We start from the raw sequence: 24,118 nt of genomic DNA, 5'->3' as shown, positions 1-24,118 counted from the left end.
CTCGCTTAAGAACCTTGTAACTTGTGGTGGGGCCCATTTGTCCTTTCGGCAAGTTACACTGTAGGAACAACTATACCCAAGGCTACAACTTTTGCTCTCACCTGATTTCTATAGCGGCTCGAAGGATTTACCACGCAAGGTCATTCCCAAGAGTGATGTGTCTCTTGGCAGGCCTCTCTTAAAAAGATAAAACTTGAATGTTACTAACACTTTTCTCTTGCACCTAGGACCACGAAAGCCAAGGGAGAGGATAGTGTGTGTTAGAAGTAGGACCACTCAACAAACTCTTTTTGCACAAGTGTGCCAAACATAAAATACACTTGTTCTTTTTAACTTGTCATTGCAATGATATTTAATCTATTTGGAGATGTTGCTCCAACAACCATGATGTTCTTTTTAACTTCAAAAGCAATGTGTTTGAGTAAACTAGAATTCGAAATCCTGGTCAACTGAAATAAGAGCACGTATGCATGAAGTAAATCATTTTGCAAAATAAGACAAATTGATTGTTCTTTTTAGTTGCCCAAAAATGGAAGTGTGGATTGTGAATTCTTAGTTTGATGCAAGAAATAAATTTTGCTTTGTTGATTTTAAGCACCAAATGAAGTGAGCCTATCTTGCAAGAAATGAAGTTTGCTTTTGTGAATTTTAGAGCACCAAAAAGAAATGATCCTAACTTGCAAAGAAAGAGAGTTTGTTTTTGTGATTTTTAAAGCACCAAAAAGAAGTGTTTTTGATTTTTAAGCTAAAAAATAAAATAAAATAAAAAGTTATTTTAAAAACTATACATGAAGCAAACAGTTAGAAAAAAACGAAAACATGGTGGGCTTCCACAAGCCTAAGAAAATTTATTTCATCGGTTACATGGCATTTTTTACGTTCTGTTACAATAGCGCTAGTCTGTGTGAAAACAGAAGCGCTATTTTAACACAAACGCGCTAAACTACTACAAAAGCGCTAAAAGAAAAGATGTCTATAGTAATACAAAAGCGCCACTATAAAAACACATGCGCTAATTAATGCACAAAAGTGCCAAAAGATATGCAAAAGCGCTAATTCTTTGACAATAGTGCTATTGTAAGAACAAAAGCACTAGAAGACAAAAAAGACAATAGCGCTAACACGCGAATAGAAGGGCCAAAGCAAGACCTGTGTGTCAAGCCAAATAGTCAAACAAGTTAGTTTTGTTTAAAAAAAATGTTTTTGGGTGTTTGGATTCATGTCGGGTTCACCAAATGATGCTCTGCAAAGTGGACAATTATTAGACTAAAACCTATGGTCGTATAACACACAAAAACAAAAGAAATTGTTAGTGTTAATCAACCAAAACCTAATCTAAGTAGGCATATCAAAAGAGACACTAAAAACATGAAGAAATATTTAACTATGAAAGTAAATATAACAAGACATCTCCAAATGCCTTCTAACATGCTCTTAGCTCCTTCTCCTTTGTTCCTCTCCTCTCCAAGTTCCAAATTAGTGTAGCTCTCAGCAGCTTTTTGCACTATGGATGCTTATGGAGGTTCAAGATTGAAATGTTTACTCTAAAATACTATGCAAATGTGAACAAAAGCTAATATTAGATGCTATGATGCTAAAATAATTTATTTTAGACCAAAATAACAATATATTAGTGATTTATGCTAAATGCTCTCTAGAATTCTCTATAACTTAGATGCATACAAGTTTTCAGGATCTAGATTATGAAGAAATGGGCTCTATTATAGGAAAAATGGAGCAATGGATGGTTGAGATTGACTAATCTCAACAAGGGTCAGGATTGAATGATATTCAATCCATGTGATGACTTTCAACCCAATCCCAGGAAGACAAGTGTCCATATGAGATAGGTTGAGAGGAGAGGGAATAAGCATTAAATGCTTGACCTGACCTGATAGTTAACTTGGGAGTTAAGGTCAAGGTTGGGTTGAGTGAATAAATTCTTTATTAAAAGAATAAAGCTTTTATCCAATGGATAAACTCTTGTGCAAGGGTAAAAGGGATAACCACGGTCAAAGCAATAAATGCTTGAGGAGACACATGGGTGCAAGTTGAATTAACCATAAATGGTTATGTAAGAGCCATAAGTGGTTTGGAAGACTTTAGAGGTTAAATTGTTGAACACACAAAGTATTAAATTCTTTTCAAAGACTTTGAAATCTTTGAGAAGTGACTCCAAGTTGCTTAGGAATGTGACAATAATTAGGGGATGGATTAGGTTAATTAGGAAGGGGTTAGAAGAATCTAGAAGGGGGTTTAGGAGTGCAAGTGGATTTGGTGGGTGAGGGAAAATAGGATTTTAATTAAAATAAATTTAATTTATTTCAACTTGTGGTTGCAACTTGCATTTGTCAGAAAATGCAAGTGGGGGGAGATAAATGATTTAAATAAATGTTTTATTTAATTTATTTAAAAGAGGAAAAAGGATTAAATTGAATAAATAGGATTTATTTGTTTAATTGATTTGTCAATTTGGTATAGTGAATTAATTAAAATAAGTTGAATAATTTATTTAATTAATAGGAGAATGTTTGAAGATGAATTAATTAAATATTAATTTAATTAACTGATGGCTAGTGGGCTTTTAATCAAATAACTAGGAAATATTCATTTAATTAAACTGGACATATTTATGTGACTACATTACCTATTTGGGTTTTCCACATATAAACATTTGTGTCAAGTGGTGAATGCTTTTGTGGTTATGATCTTATTTGTTAATTTGGTTAACTTCTGATAAGGCATGATAAGTAGAAGCATTGAGAGATGAATATGTTGAGTCATGATTAAGCATTGTTGATGTTTACAAGATTGAAGTTGTTTGCTATTAAGTTGTTATAACAGTTAAACCAGTTGATGTCAAGTATTCTTATGAATATTGATCTTAACTAAGATATGTTTACTTTGTGTGACTGAATTTGAGTTTAGGAACTTTGTATCAGTTTTTCATTATACTGATTCACCCCCCCCTTTCAGTATTTTGTCGGATACTTATTCTTTCATCATACCATCACACGAATCACCCAATTCGCCCTCAATATAAGTATTTACCTAAAAACCTCCTCAAACTACTATCTGCAAGGAAATGGACTCGTTGAGTCCACTAACAAGAATCTCATCAAACTCATTAAAAGGATAGGCTCAGAGCACAAAATGGAGTGGCATCACCACTTAAGGAGTGCATTATGGCCTGATCGAATAACACCCAAGCAGGTCTTAAATAATTCCCCATATAAGCTGGTCTATGGTAAACATGCATTGTTCCCCGTGTCTCTGGAAATCCCAGCTTTGCAATTACTTAAGTCTATAGAAAATGGTAGAGAATGGTCCCATTGAGGTAAGGTTGGTGAAAATTATGGAACTAGAAGAGGCGAGGGAAGCGGCATTTGCGTCTCTTCAAAACCATCAACAAACCATCAAGAAGTGGTTCGACAATAAGAAGAGTTATGACCCAGAATTCAAACAAGGCAACCTTGTTTTGAAGTACAATGAAAGGGCGTCCAAGCCCGGTCAGCATGCCAAATTTGATGGGTTATGGGAGGGACCCTTCTGCATTATAGGTTGCAAAGGGTTCAATTATTTTGATCTTGAAGATATGCAAGGAGACTCTCTCAGGATCCCGGTCAATGAGTTCCACCTTAAGCCTTTTCATTATCAGTTTTTCTCTAATGTACATAATATAAATAGTGCCTTTGTGTGCCTTATTTATTTAATTATTTTTCTTCATGCTCTCCTAAGGCAAAGTCAAAGTCACAAGATATGCCATAATTAAAAGAAAATAAAATCATTATATTATGACTATTTTTTACAATTCATCGATAGGCCTCTGGCCTAATTTTTTAATAAAAAGAAGCAAGATGAAGTTTTCAAAGATGGGCTACCATTTCCTCAAGGATCCTCTTCATCTTCATCATCCTCCATCTGGAAATCAGAGTCTCCACCATCATCTGCAACATCCTCTCCCTCTGACCACTCATGGTCAAAAACGTCACCAAGCTCCTCAGCTATGGACACAACAATCAAATTGGGTTGGATGTGCGGTGTCAAGACCCATGGGAATATGTAATCCCTAAAGTTGGTGTACCATTTGGTGCCATCCAAAATAGGAATTATCAGGTGGATCCGGAGGAGAAACTCTGTAATGAGCTCCACTTGAAAGTGATGAGATGACAACATCATTGTTCTTAGACCGCCGATAAGCGAGTGATAGGTCACCTCCTCACCAGAAGTGATGAAATGTCTCAAATACAATGCCAGAGGTAGGCTTCTGAAAGGGACATGGTATGCCATGACATCCTCCAAACCCCCCAGATAATCCTAAAAGAAGAGTGCATTAGTGAGCTCCGAGGTCAAAAGCCTAGTCATCCTAGAATCTAGCAGCGAAGCCACAAAACACGAACAAATATCTATGTTTACACGGTATTTATCCACGTTGTCTATAAAGTCCTCACCGAACACCCATTTGATAGCGACAATGATCAAGGGATTCTTCCACCTTGTCATCCTCTATAGCCTTCGATCAGAAATATTTCAGAGGAAAGCGACCTGAGCCTTACTACTGACGAGCCTAATGGGAGTATCCATTTCCTGAAGAAACTTCGTCATTGAAGTTGATATTGTGTAAAGGAATGTCTGAAAAGACATATTTATAATGAATTCTCAACTCTAGGTGACAATTGGTAAAAAGATCAGTACTCCCAAATTCTGACGTGCCTGTCATTCCTCATCAATTCGCACAAATAGGCGAAGTTTGGTTTGGAGTTGGCAAATGTCCTACCTAGTACCTCAAAGAAAGAGGCGATGTCCTCAGATGCCACACGTATGTATAGGTACATCGCGTTTAAACCATAATCCCTGCATGACTATTTTAACTTGGGCGAGCCCTGCTGGCTGTTGATATTCTTCATTAAGGGGGAGATCCATCCGAACAAGCAAATCGTCTCAAGTGGCTTCGATTAATGGTGGACTGAGCAGGTTTTCTCTTGGAAAACATAGATGGTGGCGCTCATCCTCCTCAAGATTAATTGCGATTGTAAAATGAATTGGCATATGTGCAAATGGGGGCTCGTCATTAAACACCTTCTTTCGCAAAGATCTAGGCATGTAGTGCATTAAAGGAAGAAAGTTGCCAGATATTCATCTTATTTCTCATTTACAATCTAAAGCTCGCAAAAAATTTTGAAGAGTTGAGGGAGAAAAGTTCTCTTGCAGAAAATGGAAGCAGAAGCAACTACCTCAGGTTCTGTTCAGGGAGGATTATGGGTAGATGTTTTCGGCGAACTCTCTTATTCTTCTCACGCCATTCCACCTAGGTCGGAATAACCGAGAACTAAGGCCAAGTCAAAGACGGCTACCTACAACACATCTACAGTGATAGATTGTTTTGAGAGTGTTGTCGAGCCCGAGCTCCATAAGCAACCCAAAAACCTCGGAGAGGTTGCATGCAGCAAGATGATTCATCATAGAGTGGAGCCGCAATCCACGGCAGCTCATTTCTGGAATAGTGGTGCCCCTCAATTTGTGGTCCCCGTGGTTCTGCATTGTCCAGAGTTCATGGTTGCGCGTGCCAATGGGTTCGAACCCGTTTCTTGTTCAATTAGCGGCCCGAAGGGACGGAGGTGTTCTCTGAAGCTGTCATGGAAGAATTTTGGAAAACTAGAAGAGATTTTGTCTCATTCTGTCACGGTGTCGTCAATCGAAGTTCGTCATCCGGACTCCTAAGACTCCCCTTGTCTTATAGTAACTTGAGACAAGATGACCTCAAAGATATTTCGTCCACTCTTGCATGGTTATGCGGTCATGACAATGACCAGGAGATCACTACTGCTATGATGGGCTTCCTCTTCAAATGTCGGAAGCAGAAGGGGTCTTTTCATTTTGACTTCTCTGTCCTCATAGCCAAAGAAATGGTAAAGAAGATAATTGAGTTTCAACAGTTTCGGTGTTTCAGATTCGCCTCAGTCCTTATTCACCTGTTCCTGCACCAAAATGAGATTTTCTTTAGCCAATACATGCAATTGGCTATCTGTGATGAGTCGAGGAACAAGATGTTGGTGTTGGCCTGGACACCCATTCTATTGGCTTCTTATGAGGCCTATCAATTTTTTGATTGTTTCTTAACTCCCATCCTTAGAGACCTCGGTTCAATCCCCAATGAACCACTTGTCTGTTTTTCTCAAGCTCGGATGAATTGGATGTACAATGAACGCCCTCCTTCTGACTGGTTCTTAGGTAGTTATTTTTCCTTTATCTGAGTGCATGGTTACTCGGAAGAGCCCTTCCGCCTACCTACCTATATCATCGAAAGCACCCTCACCCTTGAAATTGCACGACAGTTGGTGGGAATCAAAATGGCCATAGGGGCAGGGAACCATGACATCTCCATCATAGAGGACCACAAAGTTATTGGCCCCATCACTCTAGTTCGAAGAAACATTGCAGAAAATGTCATGACATCTAAGCTGGTGCAGCTCGGCTTAGTAGTGATTGATGATACGTGGAGTTATGACCCAGATGGGTGCCTTTCTAGAAGAAAGAATGTAGTAAAACATGAACCATGGAGCTCGTGGGAAGGGCGCACTAACCCATAGGTGGATGACCCAAATCTCTATGTGGGTCTCAATGATTTTCCCATGCTAAAGTGACCCCCATGGTTGAGCTTCTACTCCATCATGCAAAGGTACAATCCCGCAAAACCCATCCCCCGAACCATGCTAGAAGACATGACGTTAGATTCTTGGCCTAGAAAAAAAAAAGGGAGTATTTCTAGATCTACCGGCAAGAAGTGAGTCAACCCAGGGTTAACATCAAGAACACTCCTTTGGATGAGCATTTTGAGATCGAATGGCAACAGTACAACAAGTCTAATGAAGAGATAGGTAGTAGCTCCCCACATGGATACTCGTCCCCCGAGGTGGCCTAGCGGCAGGACATAGAGGTTATAAGTATTGAAGATCAAGACAACGAGCCTCATATTCTTCTTCCTCTCATTGGTTCCTGCTCGTAGACCTCATTCCCAGGCTGGTAAGAGACAAGTTGAGAAGCAAGCGCCTGACTCCCCTTCCAGTAAGAAGCAGTATCTGGGTTCCACAAAGAAAGGTTTGTCTTCTCGAGCCCCAGAGGTTCCCTCAATTCCTCAGCGGTCGGTGACTTCCACGGTTTAGGTACGCCATTCTTTGCCTTTTCCCTCTACTCAAGTTGTTTCTTCTGCTGCTACCCATTTCATATCTATGCATACCCAGAATCCTACCGTCCTTACATTAGCACCCGTCGGGACACCGATTGACCCTCAAGAAGCATTTTCGTAGGTCTCCATTTCGTTCCCAATCCCTGATTTTATTCCCATAGCATTTTCCTTGCAGATGCCTAAAGCAACCACTGTCTAGCGTAGGCTTGGTTTTGGAGAGTCCACTCCTCCCCCAAATGTTGGAGAAGCATCTGTTGATCCATTTTCTTCAGGAGCCTCTCTCTTCATCCCATTATTTTCTCCAACCATGCTGGCACGCCCTATTCAAACCTCTTTTGGTGGCCCTATTTCCCAATTCCCCTTTGCAATCCCTCCTGGTGCAACGTTTGCAGGCCAAGCTATTGCCAACCCGGATGATTATCAACAACAAGTTACCTATTCCAAGACTGCCCGTATTGGCAAGACTGGTAAAAGAAAGGAAAAAGATGGTGCCAAGCTAGCCCGTCCGCACTTGCAGACACATTTCAACGAGGAGAAGGATAGTCTTTTCTTTGCAACCGTGTTCCCCAAGTTTGACAAGCTAGAAGCCCAAATGAGACCGAATGATTATACTTTGCATGCTATCGGTGTCAACCTCCTGAATGCTATGATGTCTGACAAAGTCAAAATGATGGAGGAAAATTTGAAGGTTGTGTCTTCAGATTTCATCACAAAGAGTCATCATCTGGAGAAGATGCAAGTGGAGAATGTAAACCTCCAAGAATCTCTAGCCCAACAGAGAAAAGAAGACAAAGCTCGGAATGTTGAAATCAATCACTTGCAGGGATTGTTGACACAGGCTAACTCTGAAAAGGGAAAGTTGCAGTCCGCCCTTGACAATGTGAGTTCTCAATTGAAAGGCCAAGAGGCAACAAGAAGTGTGGCCTTAAAGAATTGTAGGAGAAAGACTAAGAAATTCAGCAGCTAAAGGCAACTTCTAGAGATGCACCCAAATGCATGCACAACTACGTGAGGAGATCCACCTAAAAGAAGAGTATGCTCGGCAATTGAGTGACGCACAAGTCATACTTTCGAAAGAGAAAGAAAAGTTTGAAACAGAGTTGCGTAGAAAGGAGAGTAACCTAGAGCAAGCCGAGAGGAAATTCCTATACACAGAAGGTTTGTAGCAGGAACGACATCTCGTATCATGACTCAAACAAACCGTGCAAGATGGAAGTGCCAGAATCCTCGCTCTGGAGAATCAAGTGGTTCTTGAACAAGACAAGTGTAGGAAGCTACAACATGAAATAGCAGCAAAGGATGAGGAAGTCTCACGGTTGTTAAATATTCTTCCCTCCATGGAGGTCTCTCAAGATTTTTCTTCAATCTTGGTGGAGTTATATGTTTCTCAATGGGAAAGAATTTAAGCAATATAGCCCTTCACTGCAACTTGTGCTGAGATTTCTCAGGGAAGCGCAATCCCTCTGTGTTGAGGTGGGTGCCCTCATTAACAGATCTATGCTTGTCATTGGTCCCAAGCTCCCCGTGGCCCAGGACTTAGTTCAGATGTTGTATGCAGCTCAAGATGAAGAGTTGAGAGAGAAAGGGACTACAGACCGTAGGCAATTGATCAGGAAGACTAATGTCTTTATCAACCAACATAGAGTGATTATGCATGTATCAGTGGTGCTTGAGGCATTACATATTTTAGTCCTGGACATCAAACAATGCTTAGAGATGTTTGTTTCATTGGGTTTGGCTTCTTCGTTTCCTACGGATGGTTCTGTACTAGGAATTGAACAAGTGTTAAACCAGGTTGAGCATTTGCAGCAAGATAGGACCTTCCTACAATGCCTGAACAATCACATTTTGGCGGAAGAGGTTGAGCATCCCTTGCATTCCCTAGCTTAGCTCTACGCGCTCTTGAAACTGGTACATGATGAATTGGCAAGCTTGCCATTTGATGAGATAATTTTTTTAGATCAACACTATCAGAATCTGGATGCGCAAGTGTTTCCCTCTGAGGATGAATGGTTTCCATTGCAGCAGGTCTTCAATCTACTCCATCCTCTTCTACCATGAAGTCTGGTCTCTGAACCAGCATTTTTGGGTTCTAGCATTCTGCAAGCAGACTTCCCCATTTTAGTCGCCAAGAAATGTTAACATTATTTCGGATTCGTCTGTAGGCGGCATTTTGATTGGGTGGCGCCCGTCCCTTTTGATTTTCCAGCTATGCTCCTCATACAAAATGCTCGAGCCAGATGTCATCTCAGCATTGCTTCTGATTGCTCACTTTTCCCATTCGTAGTTTGGGGGAACGTGGAGTTTCTAAGTGTCTCAAGTTTTATGACATGGCACTCCTCTTGGCCCCACCATTCATTGTGCGAGGATAAGGACACTTGGTGCCTCTGCACTGCCCGATTTGGTTATGTTTTTGTGCTCTTTTCCAGATGTCCTCTGAGCTGTTGTGTGCCTTCCATGGTGGTTCGTGAGTCAGGATGTGGTTTGCATCAAGGTTTTCTTGTTGGGCAGGTATGGAGGTCGCCACGATATGGTGGAAATAACAACTTCAGGGGTGATTTTGCTGGGTATGATCTCGGTGGGTGCCACAAAAGGTTTTCTGGTCAGAAGTGGTTGTTGGAAGGTTGTTGATGCTGTGAGCTGTTAGCTGAGTTGAGGGCTCTATTTGTGCTTATGTTTTCCTTGTTTTAGGGGTTCAGACTTTCAGAGAAATTTTTTAACTTTGGCTCATTTGAAGAAAGCCTTTATGTTGATTTAATTTAGTGAATGCTAGATAGATCATATTGTGCCTATGGCCTCTGTGATGGTTTTATTTGAAGCTTAATATATATTGACTTTTGTGTTGTTTTCAAGTTTAATAACTTCTGTGATATTTGTTGTGAGACTTCGTGGATTAAACTATGTTTGGATACTTGTTATCTGTCGAATGAATAGTTAATATCATTTTATGTTGAATGAGTGTTGTGTTAGATTATTCTCTTGAATGGTTTTGGGCATGTAGATTGTTGAATGGGCTTTAAAACCAGATGTTTCTAGGTCTTATATGTTGTTTATGCTTTTCAAAAATGTTTTGGCACATCGCCTAAATAGTGTAGACCATTTTGCTTTAAGTTTCCTCCTTCCCTTTTCCTTCCCAATTATAATGAAGAGTCCGCTTCTTAAACTCGGAGGTCATTCAGTGATTTTTGCACAATAGGTCCCCCATCACTGAATTTCCCATAAGGTTGTTCACATTTAAGGTAAAATTTAGAGTCAACACTTACCCTTGTATCATTTTTTATAATCATACATGACATCCTTTGAAATTATTTAGTCTCTTTTTGTAGAACAAGGTCAAAGATGTTGTCTAAAAAATTGAAAAACTAGGAAAGAGCCTATGTACTTCCCATTCTTCATTTTCTTCATGTTGATTTATGCTCTAAAATAATTTTTAGGTACATTAATTGAAGCATATTATTTGTTCATTCTAAATTATAGTAAGAACTCAACATGCTAGGTTTGTTTTATTTCTCTTCTTTTGTTAGGCACTTTTCTAGGTGCTAGCTAATCTTGTTCAAATTTTTTCTATATATAGGAGATAGAATTTTTGGCAAGGATATGATTTTGTGTTTTATAATTCACTTGTTTATCTTGTGAATAATAGATCCTTCACTTTATTCAATTCCTAGTTATAGTTGAAGAGATCCATGTAGTGTACAACTACATCAATAAATGTCTATAACTTTGTATTTTAATATGAGATGGTGAATTTATACTTGGCATTTAATTTTTTATCATTTGGCATATTTTCTATTTTTCTAGAGATATGGTCTCCATTATACATGATTTACAATGATTGCATGATTGTTGCAATAGTTTTACAAGTACAACCTAGTTATCACTAAGGTGGAAGTTTAAATTTATATTCCACTTTAGAGTAATTTGTTGACACAATTAAATTGAAGCATTTTCGACAAAATTCAATTTTGGTTATATGTTCTCACACTCTTACTCATATCAATAACATTTAAAACATCTAAAATTACCATTTTGAAAATCTCTAAGTAAAGTTTTTAAAACTATAAAAATATATATATTTTAATTCCTTTAATATTTTATTTTTTACTCCTTTTCTAAAAGTAGGTCATTAGAATAAAATATAAGGTTTTTTTTAAGGTTAATTATCTTCCAAAAAAATAGTAAATTTAATTTAAAAATTAAATATATGATAATTAATGAGTGATTTTGTGTCAAGATAATATATTTTTTCTTTCTCAATTAAATAGTTAAGACAAGAATTAGAAGCTTGTTGAAACAATTATGTTTTCAATACACAAGACTTTCAAGATTTATTAAAAATATGTATTTATTAAAATGAGAAAAAATAATACATGTACTAAACTTTCAAGTTGTAAATATGATGAAAATTTTACTATAAAAAAGTGAAGACCCGCTTAACCTCATTTTTGAAGATTTTATCAACTAAATTTTAATGTGAATTTTACAATAAACTAAATTCAAGTAATTTTTAAATCTTTTTTAAAAAATACAAACATAAAATACACTAAAACTTATACAGTTTATTAGTTTACATTATTTCTAAATTGAAAACATATATATTAGTTTCTAGCAATTCTCGAGTCAAAAAGTTAGAATAAAGTTGGTCATTTCATTTATACAAAATGGAACACAAATTTGAATTTTAATCCACTAGCATTTTTGTCAAAGTAAGAAAAAGAAAAAAAGAAAAAAAGAAAAAAAAAAGCAAATAAAAGTTAAACTAGAAAACAAAAAAATAAGGGTAAGGGTACACATGAGGACAAGGGTACACATGAAGACGAACACAATAAAACTAGGTTATGCCTCCAAGCATCACATCTATCTATTATTGTTTGTGTTGTACTATCACTTTAATTTGTATTTTTCATCATCAAAATTGAATGTCAACCCATTTATTGATAGTTTTAAAAAAATAGATACTTATAGAATCAAGTCTTTCTTCCATGTTATCAATGTCCTTTAGCATCTCTTCTAATTAGTTATATTCATTTATATGTAGTTGAAGTTTTTATCACTTTCCATATCAAATGTCTAGAACCTCTCATCCTTTTCATTTTTACTTTTTCCTATTTTTGAAGGTAGTTCCTTTGAAAATGTTGTAATTAATGCTTAGATCAAAATATGTGATACACACTTTTTATTACATATTTTTCACAATTTCGTAAGTTTTAATAGAGAAATCATTGCAAGAAGAATTGAAGAATATTTTGTTACTAAATATACATATTAGTATCCTTCTAGTAAATATAAAAATATATACATGTCAATTATTGTCCTATGTTGACATGTGTCTACTTAGTAGTTTGTAGGGGTAAGTGTTAATGATGAAAATTGCATACCTATGTCCTTTTTCACCATGCAAATTTAGTATGTTTTGATTCAAGTTTTTCACATGTAATAATTAGCATATGAATGGAAAATCTTTGCATAAGTTCAATACATGATGGATAGCATATCTTCATCCAATTTATTATTTATCCCAAAAGGTGAATTTTGATCCCTAATACTATTTTTCATCATCCTAGATCATATTCATGGGATCAAACATGACCCAAGACACTTTCATAATCACATATTTAACCCTAAAACTTTTAAAATTCTAAATTTCAAATTATTCTTACTAACCACTTTACTAGCCATTGTGAGCTAATCTAGTGCATAATTTATTGATTTGTGGGCTTGGTTATTGTATTTACAAACATTCCCTCATTCATTTGAAATCATATTGGGTTTACCAAAGAAGCCTGATAGGGTTTTGTTGATATAACATTTATTAGAGCATTTATCATAGTGAATCTTTTGTTTAGAGCTAAATGTCAGTTTGCTAGGTATCTAATCAAGGATAACTTGACCCTCACGATCCATCAAATCTCCCAAAGTTATTCATAAACATTAGATGTCCATACACACATTCAAAGATCAAAAGTCAAGGTAGATGAATATCAATACTCCATATTTTAGCACATCAAATCCACAAATTTCAAACCATGTCTATAAATAAGATCATGTTTGTACTTGTAAAGATCAGTTATGCATTTGTAGAGATGATCTAAAGAAAAAACAAATCATTCTATAGAATCTAAGATTTTCATTTGAAACAATTCTAAAATGACACTGAAATTTAACTTCTAACATCTATCAGTGGAAACTTCTAACATTCGCCACTACTATAGGTATTAGACAACTAGAAATTGAAGGTGATTCTAAAGTTATTATGGAAGTTATCAGTGGTAGATCTATAGCGGGTTGGAAAGTGGATTCTATTTTGAGGGATGCTAGAATTTTTCTGGCTAACCTTGACTGTTTCACTATCCGCCACATTTTCAAAGAAGGGAATGTGGTTGCTGACTCTATGGCTGTTGTGGGTAGGCTGCAAAACGACTTACGATGCTGGAGGAACACTGATCTGCTACCAATGACCACCAAGGAGATCTTGGAGAAAGAAAAAACTAATTCTTATGATGAATTTTTATAATAGTTATTAGATGAAGAGAATAAATTTTCAAATTTTGAATTTGGAGGGGAAACCCGCCCATCATGGGTTGGGGTTGCCAAGTAGCTGCATATGGCCTTGTCATCAGCCTCAAGGGGGTTTAGATAATGATGATATTTATCGGTGTAGTACAGATATCGAGAAAGGCAATTTTCTATTTATCATTCGGACGAATGTCATTGGTGCATATAAAGGCAACAACTAGGCTCGGCTAAATCACATTGGTTGGATTGATGGTTCGCACGAGTGTAATAGATTTCATGATGGGGAAATCTTTTTAAACACAACTTGCAATAATCACAACGATTGTTGCATGATTTTATTCTAGAATTGGTTGAGTTTTTTTCTCGACTCTGTTTCCGCTCTGGTTCGGCCCTGTATCTTTGCTGCCCTTTTTTCATTTTCTCTTCTAAGCTAGAAGAAAGGACCATGGGGGGTGACAGACTGAGACTTGAACCCTGTTAGAATAATCGGTGGACAACTGAGAGGGGGGGTGAATCAGTTGTCAACAAATTATATTAATCAAACCACTTTATAACCTTTAACCTGAGCACATAAACATTGAATACCAGAATAGTAGAAACAGATACCGATAAGCAATAAAACTTAAGAATGAAATAGAGAATTAACGCAATGCAACCATACCACATAACACCATGATTTGTACGTGGAAAACCCGATAAAGGGAAAAACCACGGTGAGAAGCCTACCCACAGTCAGATGATACTTCTATAGAAAGTATGTGATACAATAAGGGGCCTGCACATGCAGGAAGGCACACTGCCTAGAGTGTACTACTCATTACAAAGCAGTCTCACTAACTACAAAGAGGTTATAACCACCTCAATATAATTGGACAATAATCCAGAAGAATGAACTGTCAATGATAGCATCTACCATGCCTGATTACAATCCTGGTTAAGCTCAATACCGGAGGCCTTTGACCTCTTACATAAACCCAATTCGATCACCTATGATCAACCAAATCTCCTTCGCATATGATATTTCATTCCATGACCATTACTGCCACGATCTACAATGAGATCTTACATCAATTTATACAAACCCTAAGGCCTAAACCAATTAGGTCGGCCACCTAAAAGATATTATAATAAGATCATTACATACATCTATATTACAATGATATACCATGTCGGCTTTAGACCAAAACAACATTAACCAATCTATAAATCATCCCGGCAACATGTAGAGAACACATAACATGATACCGGTCCATAACCTGGACCCAAATAGATTCACCACACCAAAGCAATGTCTCCAATCAGTTGAGGCACGAACAAAGATCACCTTCTGCATCCTGAATTCCATCTAGAAGCCACACCAACACCACTTATGCATCCTGTCAAATATTCTCAGTAAAAGCTTTGTCAGTAAAACCTTAAACCCTTACCGGTATAGGCTTACTAGAGTATATGATAGCATCTGATCATCAAGTCAATACCAACTGACCAAAACATACTCCAGAAACATGCAACATATTAAACCAAACATATTCCATTGATCCAAACATGGCAGTAGTATCCAGCTGATAGTCCCTTCTGCCGGTAACACTAGTTCTTCTACCGGTAACCAAAATCTGTCTGTCAGTAACCAATCATAATAGCTAGTGTTGACATCAATGACAAAACATCAATGCAACACATAATCAATTCCTTCATATTGCCAATAGAAGCTGACAAAATAGATGAATTCAAATCCAGGTCAGTGGTTTGGTTTGTTTGCTCGAAAGGTGGCATTGATAAATTCATGGAGAGCATGAAAGGAAATGACGAGAGACTGTCAAAGCAGTTTGTGGCCTCCTGGGAGGACAGAAGGATCACTATGGGTGGTATCTCGTTCGAAGTCAACGAAGATGTGATTTCTCAGTCGACGGGACTATCCATGGAGGGTAGGAAATGGAAGAAACAAAGCCGCATATCGGACACCACCAGCCTAAACTAGTTTTTTCGTGATGGGGAGAACCCAGTGAAGAGGGTTGGCGGCTTCAATCGGGAAGAGCTTCCGTCGCCTTGGGACGAGGTCTGCTACATCATCATGAAATATTTCACCCTTGAAGGACGGTATGGGGTTTTCTACTACTATCACCTTCCTTTCCTTAACCATCTTAGGAATAAAGATCTTATCTCCATTCCTTTTTTCCTGCTGTACTCTATGGATTCTAATGTGAGATATATTGCGGAAGCCAAGAAGAAAGGCAAGGACTTTACTATTCTCCACCAAGGCCTTATCCTCCGCCTTTACAATTTCCACTTGGCCCTCTGCCCTCCTCACATGATTTCTGTCTAGAATGTGCCTGAAAGCCAATCTCTAGCCATTGCTGCTGATAAACCTGGCATTAGCCCTCCTTGGTTGCCCGAACCTAGCTCCTTTAGTAAGAAGAATAAAAAGCGCTATTCGAAGGATTCAAAACCCCCCAAGAAAGTGAGAATCCATGAAATTGACTCCGATGTGGAGATTACAGATGAAGCTAACACTCCTCGCCGCTCTGTGAGATTGGCATCCAAACCCCCTGAGAAATCCTTAAGGGACCCCTCCTCATCCCATGAAACTGGGAATTCCATCCCCTCTGGCAATGTGGCCCCGTTTCAATCCACCTCGACCCCCCACTCTGCCAGCTCCACCCATGTGTCTGAGAGTCCAAAAAATTCCATGAGCCCGGATGCCGGCCCCAAATCCCGAGCATACTCTTTGTCCCCTACTCTCAGGTTTGATAAGATGATGGTGGTGGAGGAAGTGAACAACATCAAGGAGGAAGCGGATGGCAAACTGACGGACTTGGAAAAGAAAATGGATGGCATGTTTGAAAACCTGCAGAAAATTACCAGCAGAACGGAGGCCATTGAAAACAAGCTGCATGACGTCTCCAGGTTTGCTCTGAATGTCATGCACAGCTCCACGACCACTATTTGTCTCTTGCAGGAAAGCACACTCAAAGGTAAAGGGAAGGAGGATGAGGACTACAAGGACCTCTTTAAATTCCTCACCAAGGAATGGGCAAGGAAGCTTCTCCCCAAGAGGAGCCATGGCAAAAAGAAATAGCTATGTCTTCTATGTTTTGGGTTTCAGGTTTTTTGAATGGCCCTAATGGTCTGTCGACTTATAGTTACAGTTTCTAGTTATGCTTGGACTTAACTATCTTTTGCCCTGCATGACATATTTTAATTATGACTTTTATATACTCGGTTAATATGCGTAGCATGTTTAAAGTTTTTGATAGAGAAAAGTTTAGGAGGTTGTGATTTTGCTGCTTCTCTTCTAACAGTTGGCTAGCCACTGTTTTCTTATCTATACTTGAGACAACCCCCTTGTTTTGGCTGCTTTTAATATCAAAACATATGTCACATCACTTCTTCAAAGTCAAATTTTGAACTAAATATTATATTTAATTCATTCCAAATTATCTAAATTAATTATTACTTAATTATAGAAGAAAATATGCAATAATACACATGACATTGCGTTATAGAAGGAACAAAAGACATATGGAGAGTATTACCCTATTTTATACAAGTCAATGTAGATGGATGAGGTGTATGGAAAGGTTAAATACAATAGTGTTGACATTATTGTAGACAACAGTAGTTTTCATATAAATTAATTTATATTTATGGTCGGGGCAAGAACATGGACATAATCTCTTAAATCGCAAGCATATTTATTAATTTAAAGAGAGGTCGAATAACTAATTCAGCATTATAATTATTTTATCATACATTATTGTCCATTGATGATGCAAATCAGAACACGCTCAAACAGGATCTAAAATTGCCGTTTACATAAAATATTCGTGTTCTTTGTATTTAATTATGTTAGATCATTGAACTGCCTCTTTGACTTGGCTACAATGGATCGCCACATATATAAAATGTGGGTTTTACGGTTTGGTTTGGTGAATGCATCTATCTAACCATGTATTTTTGTGCTTAATTTTTTTTTATTGTAGATAAGGATTGGTCTTTTGGACTTGTCCGTGGAACAAAATTATTTATGTACTTTAATTTCCCCAACTTAAAATCAATGTTGTTGGTCACTAAATTTACAATTGGTATTTTTATTTTTTGTTTTTGTCTTTTTTTCATATAATTTAAAGTTTGATTTTAGAAATTTGATGAGATTTTTGTTTGATTTAATTTTATTTATTTTTATATTTGTGGTAGATTTTATTATAAGTTTTATGATTAATACATGTCAAATTATATACTATAATATTTCAAATTGAACATCTAGAATCTTGTATTTAAATACAATCTTAAGTCACTAATCATCATGTTTGGATTATTGAAACCACTTGACTCATAACACTAAAAAAGTATGTTACAAGATGCATCATACTAAAATAATTTATTATTAGACACTTGAGACATTTGATTATCATATTTTCCAACATCATACATCAACAAAGGGGGCTAACTAGTTGTCAAGAAAGTAGTACTTCCCTCTACACACTATTAGTCTCCACAAGGTGCTTCCACCTACATCCAAACACACTGGCATTTGCGCAAGGTGTTTCCCCTAGATCCAAACACACATGGACAATCTCCACAAGGTGCTTCCACCTATTTTTAAACACATAGGAAAATAGGTTCCTCTAATTCTATAGGAGTAGAGGATATTTCCACGTAGAAATCAGCTAGGTTAGGAAAAATCAACTATGCATTTATCAATCTATGTCTAGCTTTAAGTACTGTCATTCTATTATCAAACTTAAGTTTATCACATCAATCATCATACATCAACCAAACAAAAAATAAAATTGATAATTGCAATTTCAGATAATGAGTTGTTCCTAATCTTATTATTTTCAATTTTCTTCAAAAAAAATTGCTGTTGGAAGAACTTTTTGCTACCCTAAATAAGAACACAAACCTAATGAAATAACAACACCTTAATTCCTTATTCATTGCACCTCCAAAAGATCTAAAACCTTGTTGGATGGTGCAATCAAAGAACATACCCATCTCTCTCACCAAAATTATACTCAACCAAATAAACTACAACTCTTTATTTCAACATTAAATCTAAATATAATTATATTTAATATATTTTAAACCATGTTATTAAATATGGCAGGTATATTTCTGTAGAATAAAAATGACGATTTCTATTAAGGTCCAAAGGTAGGTTATGACCTTCGAACTACCATGACCTCACTAAAGTTTCCCAATCATAAACAACTACAATCTGAGATCTCCAATATGATTAGGTTAACTTTATCTTCTAAAAGATAACGCCCTTCAAGCATTGAATAACCTCCACATAGCCTAGATGTTAGCTATCCCGAAAACTTTGGAGCACGCCTAACCCCGTGTTAAGTTATGATCAAATATTCCAACTATTAAGTCTACAAAATACAAATGTAGCGGATTTAGTTCAACCCTCTCCCAAGCATATGCAACTTCTAGAAAACACGTTCTTTTGAATTACAACACATATGCATGCTGGTATGATTGTGCAAAATGTGGATGAGCATTATTAGGTTCCTCCTTATTTTGATCGCCATGCACACAAGTCACAGTTGATTTCAATTTGCACAAGACAATTTCCCTTAAAATCTGCAAATAGTTGAGAGAATTTTTATTATTTGAGCGTTTCATAAATGTAACTAAATAATTCACTTAAAGTCACGGGTTGATTCCACACGAAAATGGAGGCGTTCAAATGTGTGTGTCTATTTTCACGCCGACACCTGCATAGAACAACTCACACATATAACGCGTGCCTGAGCTCGAGCTATTCAAGATGAGCTTCCATACGTTCATCAAAAATCTGTGTGTACCCAACATTCAACAGGTTTTAATATTTGGGGGATTGTATTTTATACGGAATTCAAAACGCGAACATTTTTTGGCCCAGGTTTCCAGACAATTATTATATAACCTAAACGCAGATGGAGCCAAATTTAGCGGGCACGCCGAATTAGCGGGTAACGATGTACTAACACAGAACATGGAGAGGTCCACAGTTTCAGACAATAAATGATAAAGCGACCTCAAAAGTAGAGCTATATTTATTACTGATCTAAAACTCTGCCCACCTAAAACAGGCCTCCTTCAATGCTCTCAGAATTTCTGATCACGTTATACCTGCCTAAATTGCAGGACAATAAAATTGAACACCTTTTAACGGGAAGAAATGGTTTAGTAGGTAACCAGGAAGAAAAATGGTCGTTGCTGCAAAGGGAAACAAAACTGTAATTTTCATTTATAATAGAATGGAAGGGCCTCGTACGCACATATCTACCGTGCAATTGACTGATGAACATGAAATAAATTACTTTTGAAAAAAATCATGCTCTTACACAAATATCTACCGACCATGCTAATTACATAAAGTTTCAGGAATCTTCAATTGCTGTGAAATAATCAGAAAAATGCATTCAAGTCACAACTGAAATGGCTCTGGATGTTTTGAACTTTTACAGATTGCACAATGGAATGCGTTACTGTGAAAAAAATCGTGCTATTAAACACAAGTAATCACATAATGTTTCTGGAATCCTCTATTGTTTTTAGATCATCAGAAAAATGCATACAAGTCAGAACTGAAATGGTTGTGAATCTTTTAAAATTTTACAGATTGCGCAATGGCATTACTGTGCAAAAAAATCATGCTATTACAAACATGTAATCACAGAATGTTTCTGGAAATTTTCTATTGTTGTTAGATCATCAGAAAAATGCATAGTCACAACTGAAATGGTAGCGAATCTTTTGAAATTATACAGATTGCGCAACGGCATGTCCGCAGGGGACAAAACCTGTTTCGGAAATGAACAAAATAGGAATATATACAGAGGCACTCGAGCAGCAGAATGCTCCTGCAAAGCAGTTCCGGTGATTAAGAATAAATTTATCTTCCGAAACCGTGTAGTAGATCAATCAGCGCACTCTAACAATGGAACTTGAGATTGAGCCTGGCTGCTTGTATTGACGATACTGGCGACCAGATCCGCAAAGGCGCCAAGAATGAATGAATGCGTTCTTTTATGATTGAGACTGAGATAACAGATTAACATCTCCTGCAACGACTCCCAATCTGTGAAATTATGCGCCTCCACCATTTCCTGCATAGAGATCCGAAAGTCTCGGTAAGGGTTTGGAGAATTCAAGAACACTGCAACGCTTTCACTTTTAAATAAGTCGTAGGCGTCCACAGCTCCGCTAAAATCGTGGCAGGACGGACTGCTTTTCACCAAATCCCACCTTTCAGAATTATCAGCTAACAGATCGATCTTCTCCCTTGTATTTACACAGTCTTCTTCGCCGTCTGTCCCAAAAGATTTGCATTTCGCCTCTTCTAAAATAGAATTTGACCTCCCGGGAGAAAAAAAGAAGCGCTCCGATGTCAATCCGCTGGCCAAACCTGGCGGCAAATCGCTAGACCTGCTTGAATCTGAGAAAAAATTGCTAGAATCGCTGCTGCATTTAGAAGACAAACCCTGATTATCTGAATCCTCTGCCATACACAAAGCCCTTTTAACAATCAAATCTTTATCAGCCATTCCATCCTCACAATGTTCTTCTTCTTCCTTCTCAGACACCGGGACTAGACCTCGCGACCTCTCCTCTGAGACAACATACAAAGAATTATAGCATGAATAAACATCCTTTCCGGATTGAGAGCTTTCTCCACCTCTAGCCAGGCTCAGGGACTCCGTCCTAGGGTGTTTACATGAAAATATCCAGGAACTTTTCTCTTCATTGCAGCGTTCTTCGTACACTTTGCTTCCTCTGAGCTTTGAGAGATAAATCTGGAGAGGCCTGAGCAAATCCTTTCCCATTGCTAATTTATCAATCAGACACTAAAGCCCCCTCAGAATTTTATGTGCTCTGTCAAGCTATAACGCACGTACGTCCTTGAGCAAAGGATCCACAGCCACGTATGGCTGAAGGAAGGTCCCAGCTCCACTGTCTGAAAGGGATGGTGTATCTCCCTCAGACTCAAAATTTATTGGATTTCTCTCTTCATTTTACTGTTTCCCTCTGCAAATCACTTTCTATCCCCTGCAGGATGCTTCCGCTGGATAAAACAAGGATGAAGAATATAAAATTATGCGCTTCAAACAAGGGACCATTAAATAATATTTACGAATGAGACAAGGTATATCGATATTAAAACTTCACCTAATGCTAGGTATTTACGTCAACGAGTTTGCATGCTTAACAGCCGTTCTTTTTCTTTTTCTCTATTTTTAACAGCCTTTCTTGAAAGTGTTCGCCCTTTATAAAAGAAGCTTGCGTTTTAACTTGTTCGGTCGACTGCGGTTTCGCCTTAGTAGTACGAGGAGGTTAAGCGGGGCCCACGAACACTAGAGGTTAGGTGCGAGATTTATTTTGGCTTAAATTTCAGGTGAGCTTATATCACGAATTCTGTGAAGAGTTAAGATAACAAGGGAAGGGTTAGATAAGAAATACTAGTCATTGCAATAATAAAAAATCAAAATTAAAAAAAATTATTCAGATTTTGTTGAAATGGTGAAATTAGTATATTTATATTATTTTTGTTTGGTTTTATGTGTATTTAGGGAGATGTCTTAATATATGTATAGGGATGGATGAATGATATGATATGGTGTGAAGTTGGCCTCCTGCCCCTAGTTTTCTTATCTATTTACACATGCACATATCTTTATTTATTTTATCTTATCATATGCATTTACACACATTTCTATGCATTTGACTAACGTGCATGTTTATCATGCTTATGTATGCACATATATCTAATTAGTCTTTTGCTACATGGATTTGATTGTTTATTTTGTATTAAGATAAGTTCATACTCACAAAGGAGTCGTAAAGGCAACTTGACTACCACTTTCCAATCAAGAAATCAAAATTCAAACTTGATCATATGTCGTGCCCCTAGTTTTATTATCTATTTACACATGCACATATCTTTATATATTTTATCTTATCATATGCATTTACAAACATTTCTATGCATTCGACTAAAGTGCATGTTTATCATGCTTATGTATGCACATATATCTAATTAGTCTTTTGCTACATGGATTTGATTGTTTATTTTGTATTAAGATAAGTCCATACTCACAAAGGAGTCGTAAAGGCAACTTAACTACCACTTTCCAATCAAAAAATCAAAATTCAAACTTGGTCATATGCCCCCCTTCACCCTTCTACCTTGAGCTGAATAAACACACTTGCATAATCTAAGGTTATGTATTAGTAATTAAAGATATTTAATACAATCATTCTAATAATCAAAGAATCATTTGTTACATGGATTTAATTGTTTATTTTGTATCAAGATAAGTCCATAGTTACAAAGGAGTCGTAAATGCAACTATGCTGTCACTTTCTAATTTAAAAATCAAAATTCAAATTTGGTCATATGCCCCCTTCACCCTTCTACATTGAGTTGAATAAACATACTTTGGCAATAAATTGATGTTATGTGAATTAGTAATTAAAGACATTTAATGTAATCATTCTAATAATCAAAGAATCATTGCTCATCATTAAGTGCAAGTAAGTGTTCAATCATTATGGAGAGAAATGAAAAGCAATACATTTTAATTTGGTGTAGTAAAAAGAGTAAAGTGATTACACCTTAAGTGCTTTGTAAGGCCCAATCTTTGTGTGATTATTAGCTCTTGTACCTTATTACATGTTTAATATTCTAATGATGTTGTTGAATACTAATGACTATGTCTTAGACCCATGAAGTCTCTAAACTTAGTTTAAATATATGATGTGATTTAGTTTACATTATCAATTTCGAATTGGTTAACATCTTTAACCTAATGAAAGATTGGATGTGATCTTTTGTGATTGAAATTATTCACAAGAAATATTATATGATGAATAAATTTATTAGATTAAAGTTAGGTACAATATCATTCCTTGTCTCTTTAAGAAATTTGATTATTCTATGTCTTTCCTACAACTTAAAAGTTGTGATTAAAGATAGATATTCTTGATAGGTTCCTTTAATATATTTAAAATGCTAGATAATTATACATTGTGGTGGGTAGTCAAATTACTTAAATGACGAGTTGGTTGAAAAATAAGTTCTTGTTTTACCTTAAAAAATTCAATTTAGAGAAGTGAGCAATTTTATCCAAATTTGGCTAATTAATAAAAAGAGCTATAGGATTGGTTAAACCCTTTTGAGAGCTAGTAAACAATTACATTTGTGGATTGAAAATATAATACAATCTACCTACCCATACTTTAGAACTAAGTAATGAGGTTTGTAGGCCTTGAGATTCAAGTTTAAAAGCATGTAGAGGGTAAATAGAAGGAAATGAATAAAATATGGTTGTTGAAACCCAATTAAGGTTGTATGTTTCCATCTCCCTTGCTAGTATTCAAATTATGGAAACCTTTTGTAGGGACATTGCACAAGTCAAAATGTGT

General features: G+C 36.8%; 1 protein-coding gene across 1 annotated transcript; it reads right to left on the bottom strand.

The window, feature by feature from the left end:
- Positions 1–20,264: 20,264 nt before the first annotated feature.
- Positions 20,265–21,831, bottom strand: LOC131075663 (uncharacterized). Its single transcript, XM_058012505.2, has one exon. The coding sequence runs from the start codon at positions 21,517–21,519 to the stop codon at positions 20,614–20,616; it is 906 nt and encodes a 301-aa protein (XP_057868488.2). The 5' UTR covers positions 21,520–21,831; the 3' UTR covers positions 20,265–20,613.
- Between the last annotated feature and the right edge of the window lie 2,287 nt (positions 21,832–24,118).

The sequence above is a fragment of the Cryptomeria japonica genome, chromosome 3, assembly GCF_030272615.1.
Source record: "Cryptomeria japonica chromosome 3, Sugi_1.0, whole genome shotgun sequence".
NCBI lineage: Eukaryota > Viridiplantae > Streptophyta > Pinopsida > Cupressales > Cupressaceae > Cryptomeria > Cryptomeria japonica.
The sequence above is the reverse complement of the archived record's forward strand: the minus strand, read 5'-3'. Positions and strand labels throughout refer to the sequence as shown.

Coding starts and splice junctions, on each gene's coding strand:
- LOC131075663 (XM_058012505.2), bottom strand. CDS start 21,519: ATGGGAAAGGATTTGCTCAGGCCTCTCCAGATTTATCTCTCAAAGCTC.